Source organism: Zootermopsis nevadensis, unplaced genomic scaffold (genome assembly GCF_977971745.1).
Source record: "Zootermopsis nevadensis isolate Lab colony 2312 unplaced genomic scaffold, Znev_1.0 Znev_ptg000025l, whole genome shotgun sequence".
NCBI lineage: Eukaryota > Metazoa > Arthropoda > Insecta > Blattodea > Termopsidae > Zootermopsis > Zootermopsis nevadensis.
Window position 1 is genome coordinate 9,615,151 of NW_028259157.1, and position 11,030 is coordinate 9,626,180.

General features: G+C 35.1%; 1 protein-coding gene and 1 long non-coding RNA gene across 5 annotated transcripts in view; one reads left to right on the forward strand and one right to left on the reverse strand.

The window, feature by feature from the left end:
* Positions 1 to 10,454, forward strand: part of LOC110832576 (cell adhesion molecule Dscam2-like) — a 188,642-nt gene extending 178,188 nt beyond the window's left edge. For all 4 annotated transcript variants that reach the window (XM_022069706.2, XM_022069705.2, XM_022069707.2 and 1 more), the window contains 8 exons: positions 16 to 450; positions 1,774 to 1,917; positions 2,943 to 3,086; positions 4,152 to 4,337; positions 5,390 to 5,538; positions 6,458 to 6,614; positions 7,244 to 7,361; positions 8,509 to 10,454. In XM_022069706.2, the coding sequence (XP_021925398.1) occupies positions 16 to 450; positions 1,774 to 1,917; positions 2,943 to 3,086; positions 4,152 to 4,337; positions 5,390 to 5,538; positions 6,458 to 6,614; positions 7,244 to 7,361; positions 8,509 to 8,707 (1,532 nt within the window). In that variant the 3' untranslated portion in view covers positions 8,708 to 10,454. The remainder of the gene's footprint in view (positions 1 to 15; positions 451 to 1,773; positions 1,918 to 2,942; positions 3,087 to 4,151; positions 4,338 to 5,389; positions 5,539 to 6,457; positions 6,615 to 7,243; positions 7,362 to 8,508) is intronic.
* On the reverse strand, positions 14 to 10,997 carry LOC147872642 (uncharacterized). The gene is made up of 2 exons (XR_015537111.1): positions 10,865 to 10,997; positions 14 to 7,477 (listed from the first exon to the last, which is right to left on the reverse strand). It is a non-coding gene; the product is annotated as an uncharacterized LOC147872642 (long non-coding RNA).
* Between the last annotated feature and the right edge of the window lie 33 nt (positions 10,998 to 11,030).

Genomic DNA, 11,030 nt, shown 5'->3' on the forward strand with positions numbered 1-11,030 from the left:
TATATTTGTTTACAGTACCACCATCTGCACCAGTTTTACGTGTGGCAGCAAGAGGCTCAACATGGCTACAGATTCAGTGGAGTAATGTTGAAAATGGAGGTAGTGCAGTGCGTGGCTTTCTACTTAACTTCCGCCGTGAAGACGGAGGTGAATGGGAGGAACGTTCATTACCACGAGATGCCACATTTTATCGTCTGCATAGTTTGTCATGTGGTACAGAATATCAATTGAAATTAATGGCTTATAATTCAGTAGGAAGTGGATCTCCAAGTCCAACGCTCACATCTCGAACTGATGGTGCTGAGCCACTCAAACCGTCCTATAGTGAATTTCTTGAGTCAAACCCAAGTAACGTGACCTTGCATTTAAAAACGTGGGCAGATAATGGCTGTCCTATTACTTCTTTCAGTATTGAGTACAGAGAAACTGTGCAGGAAGATTGGCTCACAGGTGAGTGAACATGATATAGAAATTGTCAGCTTTAATAAACTCCTGTCAAACCCAACAGTTTGGAACCTCATTCAATCAGTTTCTTCAAGAGACTGATTAAAATCATATGTAACTTGGGTATATAAAGCTGTAGTTGTCTTGAAAACTAAATAACTAAAAACATCATTAATCCATCCACTTCTGGCAAAAATATATATGTCAGTAGGCTGTTCATTACACACTAATCACCCTATTGTCGGCATTTAAATCTCAGTATAATATTTAATATCTACACATTTCATTGAATCATTCTTAAATTTTAAATTAAAAAAGTATAAGACTGTGACTGTCACCTATTATGATTAGCTTAAACTGCATCAGTGTGTAGTGAATGACAGCAAAGCAAGGTTCAAGTTACAGCATGTTTTACCCTTGCTGAATTTTGTGTCCATGTTTCTTGGCATGTTTTTCCTTGTAACAGAACTGTTTTGACCATAACAATAAAACTGTTAATTGATGTATGAACGGCTTGTTAAAACTTTGTGACATGCATATAAAAGTATATATGGATCTGCTTGCAATAATTAAAATTATGTTGCACATAACAAACATTTTGCATAAGCATTAGTGTAAATGATATGCAAATGAAAGAACTGCAATATTTCTTGAAGTATTCATCAAAATTATAAAAACAAATCTGATTTATATAGTTGTACAGGTTTTATTCAAATTTATTCCTTTCATTTTTCAGCGGTTTTCTTTCCAAATCCAAATTAGGAGCTAAATTGAAATTGGTCTTGAAAAGTGTTTAGTATGAATAAAAAATAAATTTACTTAGTAAAGTTTAATAAGGATCACAAACAAAAATTTCATAAAAGTCCCTTCAGCCTGAGCAGATTTCTTCATGTGTACAGACCAGTTTTGTTAATTGTTCATGCACTCCTAATAGAAAAGTTTTAAACTGAAAATTTCTCATTTTTCTAATCACATAGTCTGCTTGAAATTTCTGTGTATGTAAAACAGTAAGTATTGGTTAAGTGAGATTTAGGGTTTTCATGGTACCTTCTGAAATACTGCGCTGTGTAATCTCACCCATCGCTGTGGTGATTGAGGCAGCACTCACCTCTGAAACATCATTCAGCTTCTATGAGACTACATGGTGTAGTATCCCATAAGGCTGTCATCTTCAAGCTTTGATTACTTCCAGTGTGATAATTTTATATTTGTAATAAGATATCAAGCTGCATAACTTTTTTACAAGTGTGTTGGCAATAGCGCTGAAGTGACAGCTCAACACAGACATGTGTTCTTGTGAATATAATGAAAGGAACATCTGACTTGCAGTTGGCAGCAATGTGCAGAACAAAGATAGCTTTACCATTGCTGGTCTGTGGCCAGGGATGCGATACATGCTTCGTGTGACAGCTACCAACAGTGCTGGCACTACAGTGGCAGAGTACACAGTGACTACACTACCACTGATAGGAGGTAATAGGATGAAGTTGATTGTTTAACCTTTTTCCTTCTTGATCCAGTGACCAGGTATCCTTTACTGCCATGAGAAACTGAAATCTCACCATGAATTGCATTAATAATAGTTTTCTTAACATACTATTTTTTCAGTTAACATGAAAAATGAAGTATGTTACCTACAAATGTGTTTTGCACTATTCAGGTTATGTTACTTAAAAATCAGTTCTTTTAGATCCATGATTTATAAGAATTGATTCAGATCAGTCCAGTAAGTATTTCAGATACAGTCAGAAAAACAGCAGCATTTGTATAGGCAGTCTTCAGTAGTTTGGCGTGTGTGATTTCTTCATAAAATTCTGCCTGTGAACAATACTGATTTTAACACATTACCACACACTATAAATACTAGTTTCAATATACCGAACATAGTGGCTGAGTGGTTAGTTTTCCTGTTTGTGAGGTCCAGGGTTCTATTATCAGCCCAAAGACTAGCAATCCTGAGTGAGGTATTCTTGATTGTCCTCAGTCCCTCAGGGCAAGTGCCAACGCAGTACCTTATAACAAGCCAAAACACTCCTTCCGTACACATTCAAGTTCATTATTCATTAATCATCATATAATTGACAATTTGTAGTCTGAGCTACAGACCGCACATTAAATTAAACCTCAAATAATAAATATATGCAGTTTAAATATATACACAAGCAGTCCTGACTATGTAAAAAAAATAATAGTGATTTATATAGGGTAAGCAAATTTTTCTTTTCTATCAATACATACTATATTTCATGAAGCCTTTATTGTGATCTGTGGAGGATTTGCAGCAATTGGATGACTTGTATGAGAAAATATTAAATATGTTTATGACTAGATACAATGTCATGAGTCATCAGTTGCACTGTGAGAGCACACAGTGACTTGAATGGCAATTGAAATCGTTGGCAGTGAATGTGTTAATACTACTCTTTAAAACAAGTCATGTGTTTTCAATGCTGTTATTGGAAATTTGTAACTTTAAATTCTTGGTTGTTCTCTTGTAGGAACTTTGGGACCAGAATTGGTTCTGGTGGAATCGGATCAAGCAGTTCCAGCATACCTGGATGTTGCAGTACTGCTGCCTCTCACCATCTCTTTGTTAGCTTTAGTAGCATTGTCTGCTGGAGTTTATATATGTCTGCGACGAAGTACGTCCTAGTAAATATAATTTTTCTTTTATTACACTTTTTAATTCATTATCTCTTTACGTAAATTATAAGTCTTTAGAGAAGGTATTAACTTTAGCAAACTGATGAACATTATACCCAGTAAACTGGTTAGTCAAGGCCCAATTGGATTCTGTTACAAAGTAAACTCTTTCCATCCTTGTATACAGACAGTTTCATTCCTTTATTTATGGCTTTAGAGATACATGCCATCTGGTGGATGGCTCCTCCCAGGTAAGATGACAACATAATAAGATGATGCAGTAGCAATATGATAGCAACCACACAATCTCATTGGATCTGCTGTCCATACTTGAAAAATTTTATTATTAAAATCACTTTACTTACCCCATTTTAATAGTTGCTGAAATTAATCTGCTTCAACGTTTAAGAACATTACTTAATATTTACATAATCAATTCTGTGAAACATGAAGAGTTTACCTTCCATAATTTCTAAGATGACATGCTGGAATTCAATCTATAAATGCCCTACAGCAGATGGATTACTTCTGTAAATTTTTTGTTTCAAGTTTCTGCACAGATAAAATCATTATTTATTTCTATTTGTCACCATAGTCCAACACATATATGAAGATAGCTCAGAGTTAAATGGTCACAAGAACAAATGTGTAATAATTAGTGGTGGCAGACTCTGTTTGTGTCAATGCATGAGTTGCTACCAGCTGGCCACTTATTGGTTAAGGAACTGCTGACACACACCAGACATCCCTACATGTCTTCCTACACGTTTTCTTCATTTTATTTCATATTATATTATTATTTTCAGGTTCATATTTCAGGTAATTCTTTCAGTGTTTTCTTTTCAATTTCTTCAGTCTTGTGCAAAATCTAAAATTATTTAATTATTTCTTCATTCTTTTGATTTTTGAAAAGTTTTTAACATACTATCAGTCTCACTATAATACACTTCATCTAAAATTAACATTGATACTTATTGGATGGCAACATTTGCTGGTATTACGGTAATATTATACTGAATTTGTTTAATCCCAACAGAAAAATGCAAATTAATTTATAATTACAGAACCAAATCAAGGGCCTGACCATGAGTCAGATGGAGGACTTGGACTGGGTCATGGACGGGGTGATGCAGGCCATGACACGCAGGCAATGGTAGCGCTGGACAACAAACAAAATCTTGCCCAAAGGGAACAGTATTACGCTGCGGTACAAAAAGGCATTGCTACTCATACAGTGGAAAGGGTACCAGGTGAGTTACCATGAAACTGAAGTAACTTGAAAATATTTATATCATTTCAGGGACTCAAATAAGTTATCGGCAAAAGTGCCACTTCTTCACCATAGTACTGTGTCACATTTATTTTTGCTTATAACTACCAACTTTATATCTGATTCACAAAGTATGCTGGAACATCTGTAGTGCAACACATATACATTTTGAATCTGCGGAACCAGCTATTTTGACAGGATTTTTATGGTTCTCCTTGGTTCCTATGAATAAAAAAGTGTTTTCCTTTGATTTTTCACACCTCAGTATTCAATATTCATACAGATTCCTATCACACTACACACACCACAGTTCATAGTAAGAAAGTATTCTTCCTTATATTAATAATACAACTATTTAAAAAATGATTGAAATAAATATTGTATATTATCTTACTGAGATCTGCACTTTGTTTAATACTCACTTTTCTCAATATGCCCTTTTTTTTAGAAAAATAATTATTTTGAATGTGCTGAAAGCAATAAAGTCTTCATGGGTGATTGGCTGCATCAGTATGTACAGGTTTCTATACCCATTTGTTCCTGACGTACTTGATCATGTGAGAAGACTTCATGACAATATTTAGTTGACTAATTACACTTAAGAACCAAAATTAAGTTTGCCCGACAATACTTAGCATAGACACCAAATAGAAAATTTAATTGAAGTCCATTTATTAGTCAGAGATGAAATTTGCAGATAGATTGACAAGACCTGCCCTTATGTTTTCATGTTATACTTAGCACAAAAACTGATAATACATTATGGCTGTCCGGTCCGTATTCGGTCCATGGCCTCCTCAATTCTCCTCTTCCATTCGGCCCTCTGTTAGGTCCGTCTGTCCGATTGACATGAATAACATACTGTCTGTATAATTCCTCTTCATACATCAGCCACAATCATTCCCATCATTATCTCAGTTATCCTGAGCAAGGAGCAAGTACTTTAAAACAACTGAACATCTTTGCATGGGCAGCATGTCCTGTGCATGTGCCAGAGAAGCTGTCAAAAAAGTTATATTTCCATACTTTCAGAATATGCTGAAGACATCTCTCCATATGCAACATTCCATGTTCAAGGACAAGGTCAGGGGCAACAGATGTCCTCATCTCCAGGTCATATGCAGACTTTTGTGTACCACGACCACAGACTTGCAGCAATGGAAACCATGCAGCTCAAAAGTGTAAGTTAACTATCAGTAAAAATGGAAAGTTTATTTCAACTTCAGTAATTAATACTCATCAATAATTTGATAGTTTATGACAATTTCTGGAAATGAATTGACGTCACTTATTTCTGGCTTTTGAGTCAGAATAAATTTAAGATTTCCCCGTAAACACAAGATGAAAAACATGGGTTACTGACATTTGAATGAAAATACCACCATTAGTAATATGACTGGCTGCGATTTATTACGCACTGTTGAATTCCTGGTAGAGATCACCACTACGTTCAGGTTCTCCCAACCTCCCATGCAATGAGGAGAAATATTTCCTCTGAGGAAATAACATTTGTGTATTGAAGACATAACATGCACCTCCATTGCACAGGAATAACTTTATGAGACAAAGAATGATAAGAACACTGGCAAGGTATTGAATTTCCTTATGTTCAACACTTTCTGTGTTAATATTTTGTTTAAAAGGTTGCATAATTTTATATTGCTATGGTAGCTTATAATTTCTGTTGTTGAAAACTCCCAGGTGGACAACTTTAACTATTAAGAGACAGTAGAAAAAGATTTCATTTAAGTATAAGTAATGATTTGCAGAATGAAGCCAGCAAGTACTAAGGTTTTGGTTTGGAAGTTGTTTGTCTCATTCATTACACGAGAAGGATTGACACTGAGAATGCTACTTTCCTTGCAAGCCACCTCCCACATTTACCACATCATTCATATGATAACCACATTAATAATTTTATTGCCACAAATATCCTTCAGACAAATTTTAAAAATTACACACTCTTCTCCTGTGGAGGTATCATGAAATTAAAATATTGTTATATTGTATATACTATATTCATGTGTGTGTGTGTATGTCTATGAAGAAATTGGTATTATTAATTTTTATTAATGATAACCTCATTTTATTATGTTCTAGAGTAATCTTCATGATGATTACACAAAATTAAGAGCACATCAAAAGAATAAACGTTTGCGGTCTGAGAATTCTGATTATTCAGGTTCTGTAGATTGCAAGTCTGAATTAGGGCCTATGCCAAGACCCACATCAAGAGGGGAGCGAATATCACTTCAAAGTAAGTAGATTTATCCTGGATCAGTTCTCTTTTTGTTTCATGTGCTTATTATCACACATTAGTGTAGTGCCATGAAACACACATCACAGAAATTAGCAGCTATCTAGTCTCAGAATTCTCTTTATGTCGTACCATTCACTGTATTTTATTATGCATAAGTTTTTAATTATTCCCACATTCATTAACATGAATTGATAGTGGAACATTCACTCTTTCATTGTATGATGAGTCATTCCAGTTGTGTTCATACTTTTGGTAAGTTCTAAAACCTTTTTAATGAATCTCAATCATATGGTGATCAGTCACAGGCAGGATGCTGGGAGTAACAATTTTTCTCTTCACCACCATGTCCAGACCAACTCTGGATCCAACCAAATGACTTATTCAGTGGATACCACAGTCTCTTTCTCCAGGCATGAAGTGGTTGGAGTATGATTCTGACCACTGACCTCCATCTTAGGCTCAGATTAATGCATGGAGCCATACCTCCACTCTTTCATATATTTTCATGGTGTAGTTCTTAATTTAACACAGGGAAAACTTTACCTTTTCACCTCGAGTTTAATTTTAATGACTAATATCTGGTTTTAATCATACAGAATATTTCATTTCTGTGCTGTTTATTGCAGCTCTTTTGTATCCCGGAGCAGAAGGACCTGGTGGGGGGCCAGAGTCCAGTACATCACCTGAGCAATCCCCTGTTCCTGACAGGAGAAACCCAACTCGTCGGCACCGGCACAACGTCAGGTAAAAAGTAAGCTCGACTCCATCTTCCTAGTGGAGCACTGAACTCCAATTCAGGAATATGATACATGCTAGGAATTTTACAGAGCCAATCTCAAGTTCTTAAATGATAGTGGGACCTGTGGGCAGAGAATAAAACATAATAGTTAGTGATGATTTCCTTAGACAACATTATCCAATTTATTTTTGTAATGGAGACCTGTTGTGTTTCTTTTTGTGAAAGGAACTGAGTTTTTAAATATTATTTAGATGTATGTCACGTTTTAAAGAGTTAAACCTTTAATTTTATGTGATGTGGTCAACCCTTTCAAACATTTAAGTGTGCTTTCATCAAAAAAGTAATATTGTGTACAATCTGTGTTTACTCCCACTACAAAGTTTTTAAGGTTGTCCGCAGTGGCCGTGCGGTCTGGCGTGGGCCTTCTGCCGCTTGGTCGCTGGGACTGTGGGTTCAAATCCCACTCAAGGCATGGATGTTTGTCCGCGTTTTTCTGTATTGTGCTGTCCTGTGTACAGGTAGAGGCCTTGCGACGGGCCGATCCCTCATCCAAGGAGTCCTACTGAATGTCTATAGATCAAGCCAACGAAAAGTTGGAACCCACAGTGCGCAGGCACTTGAAGAACGGGTATCCCCATTATCCCAGTATAAAGTTTTCAACCAACATAATAATTTTCACAAAACTGTGAAGTCTGTGTCAGTACCATCCTTTCTCAATTCCTCCTGTTACAATACTAAGCTCGTAGTTGCCCAAACTATTGATTCAAGAATAACTAGCATCTTCCACACACATTTCTGCTATGATGTTCATTTTTACATGTATAAACAAATATAAAGATTTGTCATTTTCATCCTAAATAGCAAAAGTATGGTACCCACAGATACAGATGAATTGGAATGTCAGATGCAAATGATCCCTGTCTCCTAAACCTCTAATATCAGTCTGCCCTTGCTAACCTCTGCTGTAGGTAACATTAAGTGAATTAATTGCTTTATCTTCACCATTAACCCATTTTAGTAATGAATGTATAAAAATGTTTTATTTTGTTGTTATGTTTTATTTTTAATGGATTACAGAATATAAGTAGTATGTGTGCCATGCCTTATATGTTTTCTTCATGTCCATGAGATGACATACTGATATATTTACAGGCGGCAAGATACCAATATTCCATTTGCTACATGTCTTGATCCCCCAACTGGTTTCTCAGATGGCCATGAGTTAAGTGAAGCTGAATGTGACATGGACACAATACACAGACTGAAGAGGCCATTTAAACCCTGTGAAAATAGCTGCCCCTCATATGGGGAGCAAGAATATTCACATAAGAATTTTACAATAGCTGTGTGACAAGAGAACAATTGCAGTGATTTGCTGTTCTAAATATGAGGCAGAATCTTAATTCTTTCTTGAAGGACTGCAAAATGTTAAATGCAGATTGGCCTGTCAATCTTTCAAGGTGGGAAATCTGTATTTTAGTGATGTGGCTATATGAACAGGATTTAAAGTACATTTTTAAATTTTAAAAGGAATATGAATATAAATATGTTTCATCATGTATGAATGTGCATATGGAATATCATAAGCCTTGAAACGTTCTGAATATTGTTTCAGATTATCAGATAGAATAATTATGTCATGTTTCAGCTGTGTCAGAATTTGATTGAAGAGGTCCTTTTGGCATTCAAAGTTTAAGAATGTAACAATAATTAGACATCAACTGTAGAACAACATTCAAGATGGAAATTGTTTCATGTAAAGTTGAAAATGTGCATGTAATTTAATTGAAATAACCAAGCTCATGCAAGAATCTCCTTACTGACAAGACCCCCATATGTTTTGTTACTGTCTCCTTATCATCCTAATGAAATAATACACAAAGAAATGCCAAATTTTATATCTGTGATATTTTTAATAGGTTTTCTAAAGATAACAACCACAATAACTGTGTAACACAGTGGAATGTATTTATTACAGAACTGAGAGTTCATAATTTTTGTAGTTGGTTGCCAAGATAAAGACAGAAGAGAGAGAACAAATGACAGATGAAAACATTGGAACATATGCTGTAGGACATACGTACATTTATTTCTCAATGACAGTTTATCAAATTGCCTTCCTATTCCATACTTTTCATATCCCTGCAGTGAAAATAAAATGAGAGCTGGAAATTTTAATGCCTATTGTAAGTGGAAATCAACATGTAGGCCTATATTCCTTGTAGATTTGTAACTGGTTTTTTGTAACAGTGAAATAAGTATCATTGGGAAATGGAGTTCTTGTATTGAAGTGTACTAAAAATCATTGCTTAGTTTGCAGAATGCATGCTGACAAGAAGATAATAAAGAATGCTGATATTGATACTGTTTTTGGGTGTCAGCCCTTACAGATGTGGATATTATATCTGACATTTCTGAGATATTTACTATTTCCAACTTCAAGGCTTGAAACTTAAATGGTGGACTTGTACTGTAAGTATCACTAAGTCATTGTGTAATCACTGTGCCTTGAAGATGGAAATAGCTAGGATCTTCAAAATGTCAGCCATCAATTCCATTCTACATTGATTTATCATCCAAAAAAAGAAGCAACATCAGTATTGAAATGCTGTGAATGCCTGAAATCAAATTTAAATATGTTGTGATTTGCATATAATACATTCCATGGCATTTTTGTACTCTCTAACTGTTATTTATATTCCTTTGGCAAAAGTTTAATCATGATTTTTCTACTTCCAACATTGTAATTTTAAATCAGTGGTGTACAGAACAGAGAGCAGGATACAGAATGTAAACTGACAGTGTCCATAAATGGAATTCAGTTAGGACAGATGGAGATTAAGTTATGAAAACGTTTATATATAATAATATACCATTAGTGTTATTATTTTACTGGTGTTTTAAGTTGAATTCCCTTAGTCACAATATCTCCACCTCTCCTAACAATCACAGAAAGCTGTAGAGACAAATCAAGAAACTGTGAGTGACTCTGTTGTGAATACTGGAAAAATACAACCACCTTAAACTGTGAAGGGTACTGTCCCTGTTTGTTGTACTGATGATTCAGACATACAATGAATAAATTATTTCCTTAAACGGATACGTTTATTTCATGACTTCATATTGTCCTGATTCATTGAATGAGTTCCACATTTTATAATTTTGCTTTCTCTACACTTTTATTTCTAAGAATTCTATTTTTCTTGAATAAAAAAATTAGCTTTTTTCTTATTTCTAGTTGTTGTGAGGGTCAAGATAATACAACAAAAAACTGAAACAGCTACAGGGCCTCCGGGCCTAAATTTTAATGTTATTTATAAAGTTATTTTTCAGGTTTTCATCATTGAACTCTTATGACAAAATTTCAGTCATTTCACTAGCTATAATCCAAGTTAATAACAAAACCATAATTATTGCCAGTGTATCTCGGGGGGAGGGGGGGGGCGTTAAGTGCCTTTCTTATCGACTGTGCTACTGTTATGACACCGTTCTGTTTACTTGTAAATACCTGAAAGGGCGTAGCACAATGTGCACAGCGCTGTTTTGCCCAAAAATAGCATTGGAGGTTAGCTGTGCTTAATAAACATACCCACAAAACAACTAACAGTCTCTGTGATATTTTTAGTTACTTAAATAGTATTTCAGCTCCCACAAGGATATCCAGTTCATAGGAT